The sequence below is a fragment of the Pygoscelis adeliae genome, unplaced genomic scaffold (genome assembly GCF_000699105.1).
Source record: "Pygoscelis adeliae isolate BGI_AS28 unplaced genomic scaffold, ASM69910v1 Scaffold113, whole genome shotgun sequence".
NCBI classification, from domain to species: domain Eukaryota; kingdom Metazoa; phylum Chordata; class Aves; order Sphenisciformes; family Spheniscidae; genus Pygoscelis; species Pygoscelis adeliae.
The window spans coordinates 7,091,028-7,094,253 of record NW_008825108.1 but is presented as its reverse complement, the minus strand read 5'-3'; the positions used below and the strand labels follow the sequence as shown (position 1 = coordinate 7,094,253).

Here is a 3,226-nt window from a genome sequence, read left to right as displayed (position 1 = left end):
TGCAGCCCCCCTCAGCCCCCGCCGCTGCGAGCCGAGCGGCGCGCTGGCAAGCGGGCAGCCGGGGCTGTAAAACGCCGGGGTTGGAGGAAAGGGCGGAAGGCCGGCGGTCCTCCGCAAAGGGAAAAAGAGGGGGAAGACGCTTTTCCTCTCACGTTTTTGGAGCGATCTTCCAGGCCGGGGAAAACCGGGGGGCGTTCGTGGGGGCGAAACGCCAGCAGGGCTGCCTGGCGGTACGGATGCGTGGGCTTACCGTCTTGCTCGCCTGCTGCTCTCAAGGGTAGCTGCGTCAGGAGAAACGACAGGCTTGTGGGATGGATGAACGAACAGTAGTTCGGCGTGCTGTGTAAATAATGAGAAATAACGGCGCTTCTCTTCTAGGATATGTCTGCCTATGTGAAAAAAATTCAATTCAAGTTGCATGAAAGCTACGGTAATCCTTTAAGAGGTGGGTTTTGCATTTGGGCATTTGTTCCTAGAACTGGGATTTTGATTCGTTCCACTGAGGCGTTATCACCCGTATTAACACTTGTGTTTCCTGCTGCAGTTGTTACCAAACCACCGTACGAAATCACCGAAACGGGCTGGGGTGAATTTGAGATAATCATTAAGATATTTTTCATTGATCCAAATGAAAGACCTGTAAGTACATTGAACTTTTAACAACACTTAATTAATTATGGTGGCCTGAAGCCGCGCTGTAGTATATCGCTGGTCGAAATGAGTCCCATCAGCCACGGAAGCAACGAAGCCCGTTCTTGTAGGAAATGTACTCAATGATTGGCCGCATTTTCCTGTTCCTGTGCTTTACTGCTGGCATTCATGACTGCTTTTCCTGCGCTTGGCTGCTCTGACGTTTTCTAATGCGTGAGCCCATGTTGCACCTTACCTGGGTTGAGCACATACTGAGGATTTCTCTTCCGTGTAGTTTCCTAGGTCTAGGAGACTTGAATGTTTTGATTATCTTCTTTTTTTTTTTTTTTTTTTGGTCTATCAGACTTGGTCAAAATCAGTCAAAAAGCAGCAAAGGTATTATGCTAGCATTAGTCTCTTTCTTAAGAAAACCAGGTTAAGACACTCCTCTGGTTGAATAAAGTGTTGGAAGGAATTTCCTTCTTCCCATCTTGTGCTTTAGACGTATCTTGCGGGTTTGTTTATCCCAGTTTAGGCAGGAAACTCGATTACCGTATTCTAGGGGAAGGGGATGTTTATTTCTGGAAAGACCGAATTCCTTCTGTCGCATGAACTACAGCGATCCTTTTGCTTTTAGCCATTTTTTGCCAAATGAGGAGAAAACTGAATTTGATGTTTTTCTGGAATATGTGAGACTTGATATGAGACTAGAAGGGACTTCCTGCGCTGTCGTGCTCGGTAGCACCCTGACCTGTCATACTGATTTCGTTCACAGCTTGACCAAGCTGTCTTAAAGTTGGTTGGGTGTTTTTTCTGTGCCGCTGTTCTTGGAAGGCTGTTTCGGTGCCTGTCGTGCTCTTCCTTTCCAGGAAGTACCAACCGGAGTAAGGTATCGCTCCCTTCCACGACCGTTCACGGGCCCGTTCGTGCGAGGGAAGAACTGTGGGCGGTGTGCCCCCTTCCCAGGTCACGGTCCAAGTGGTCGGTGGTTCCTCAGGGCTGGACAGAGAGAGGGCTTCCGTTCCTCTCCAGCTCCCGCCGTTTGCAGTGCAGTAATGGAAGAGTAACTCTGCAGAGAGACATTTCAGTGAAAAGCTATTTGCAGAGCCCCCCCCTTCCCCCCCCCGTTGTTTTTCCGTCACAAGAAGGGATGATAAGGTCACAGAAAGCACTTTCTAACTGAATAATTTGGAAAGCCAGCTGGAACTACATCACCTATTTGGAAATGTTTACGAGAAGGTGGTCTTAGTAGTTTTTATGCACCAATTCTAAACCACTTGCCCAGACATTTTTAAAGTATCAGGAAGCCTTTGGACGGTCGGTGTGTTTAACGCTGAATATTACATTCAAGTAATTCTGCTGAAGTTATATCACATTTAGTTTTGCACCCCTAAAAGATTTTTAAATCCTATACAATTGTTTAGTAAGAACAAATACTACTTGCTGATATATAAAAGAAGATTTGTATTTTTTTTACACTTGTCAAGCTAATAAAATTCTGTCTTTGCATAGGTAACCTTGTATCACTTGCTGAAGCTTTTTCAGTCTGATACCAATGCCATCCTGGGAAAGAAAACTGTGGTTTCTGAATTCTATGACGAAATGGTATGAAAATTTTTAACGTAGTCCTCACTTTATTTTGAAGAGTATTAGTGATAACCACGTGCTTTTCTCCTTCATTAGATATTCCAAGATCCTACTGCAATGATGCAGCAGCTGTTAACAACGTCTCGTCAACTAACGCTAGGTGCTTATAAGCATGAAACAGAGTGTAAGTTGAAAATTAAAATATTTTAATTTTAGAAATAAACAATAGTTGGTTTTTGCCTTCAGTGTTTTTTCTGGGCTGTAACAGTAGAATGGATTTGGATGCTGCTAAAAAGTGATATTTTTGCATTAAATTAGCTTCAACTTTGCAAAGATATTAATACTTATTTGAAAACCTTTAAGATTGTCTGATCTGTAAGCCTGCTGAAAAAAAAAGCAATTGTGAATTGCTCAGTGTGAAGAGCGATGGCATGATCTACACCTAGTTTAACATCTTTGAAACGAGTTAAAACGGAGAATAAATTAAGGCCACTGTATTAGTGGTACAGTTCTGTTCAGCTCATCGGGATGTTAACTGCAAGCAAAGATCACTCTTTAAGCACTGAAATACGGAACGGTTAGTACTGTTTTAGCGAAGGCAGCAACCGTTTCAGGATGAAGAGTAGTGTCTGAAAGCTCTTCCTGTCTTTTTCCCTTCTGTCTAATTCTGTAACGGTAGGTCATTTCATAACATACTTCTTCATTATAGCTTAATGTTCTTCACGTCCTTCTGATCTAATCTGTCTTTAAATATAAACCAGAATATTAAGGGAATTAAAGAAATTAAATGAAAATACATTGATTCATAAAATATAATGCATTTATTGATGGTTTCTGTTCTCATCTTCTGAATTTCATCTTCTGTTCTCAGAAAACAAATGTAGTATTTATTGAGCCCAAATCCTGCCTTGTTAGTTACAAACTCTAATGCCATCATAGTCCGGCTCACCTGGCCTTTGGCGTATCTGCATGTTCCCCTGACAACAAATGTCAGGTATTTTTAAGCACT

General features: G+C 42.7%; 1 protein-coding gene across 2 annotated transcripts in view; it reads left to right on the top strand.

Annotated features, from left to right (window-relative positions):
- The first annotated feature begins 284 nt into the window (after window positions 1-284).
- The window catches only part of YEATS4 (YEATS domain containing 4), a 4,882-nt gene continuing 1,940 nt past the window's right edge, over window positions 285-3,226 (top strand). The window contains exons 1-5 of one of the 2 annotated variants that reach the window (XM_009327559.1): window positions 285-445; window positions 545-639; window positions 1,406-1,519; window positions 2,143-2,235; window positions 2,314-2,401. In XM_009327559.1, coding sequence (XP_009325834.1) covers window positions 382-445; window positions 545-639; window positions 1,406-1,519; window positions 2,143-2,235; window positions 2,314-2,401 — 454 coding nt within the window. In that variant the 5' untranslated portion in view covers window positions 285-381. The remainder of the gene's footprint in view (window positions 446-544; window positions 640-1,405; window positions 1,520-2,142; window positions 2,236-2,313; window positions 2,402-3,226) is intronic. The other variant, XM_009327560.1, reaches the window with a different exon arrangement.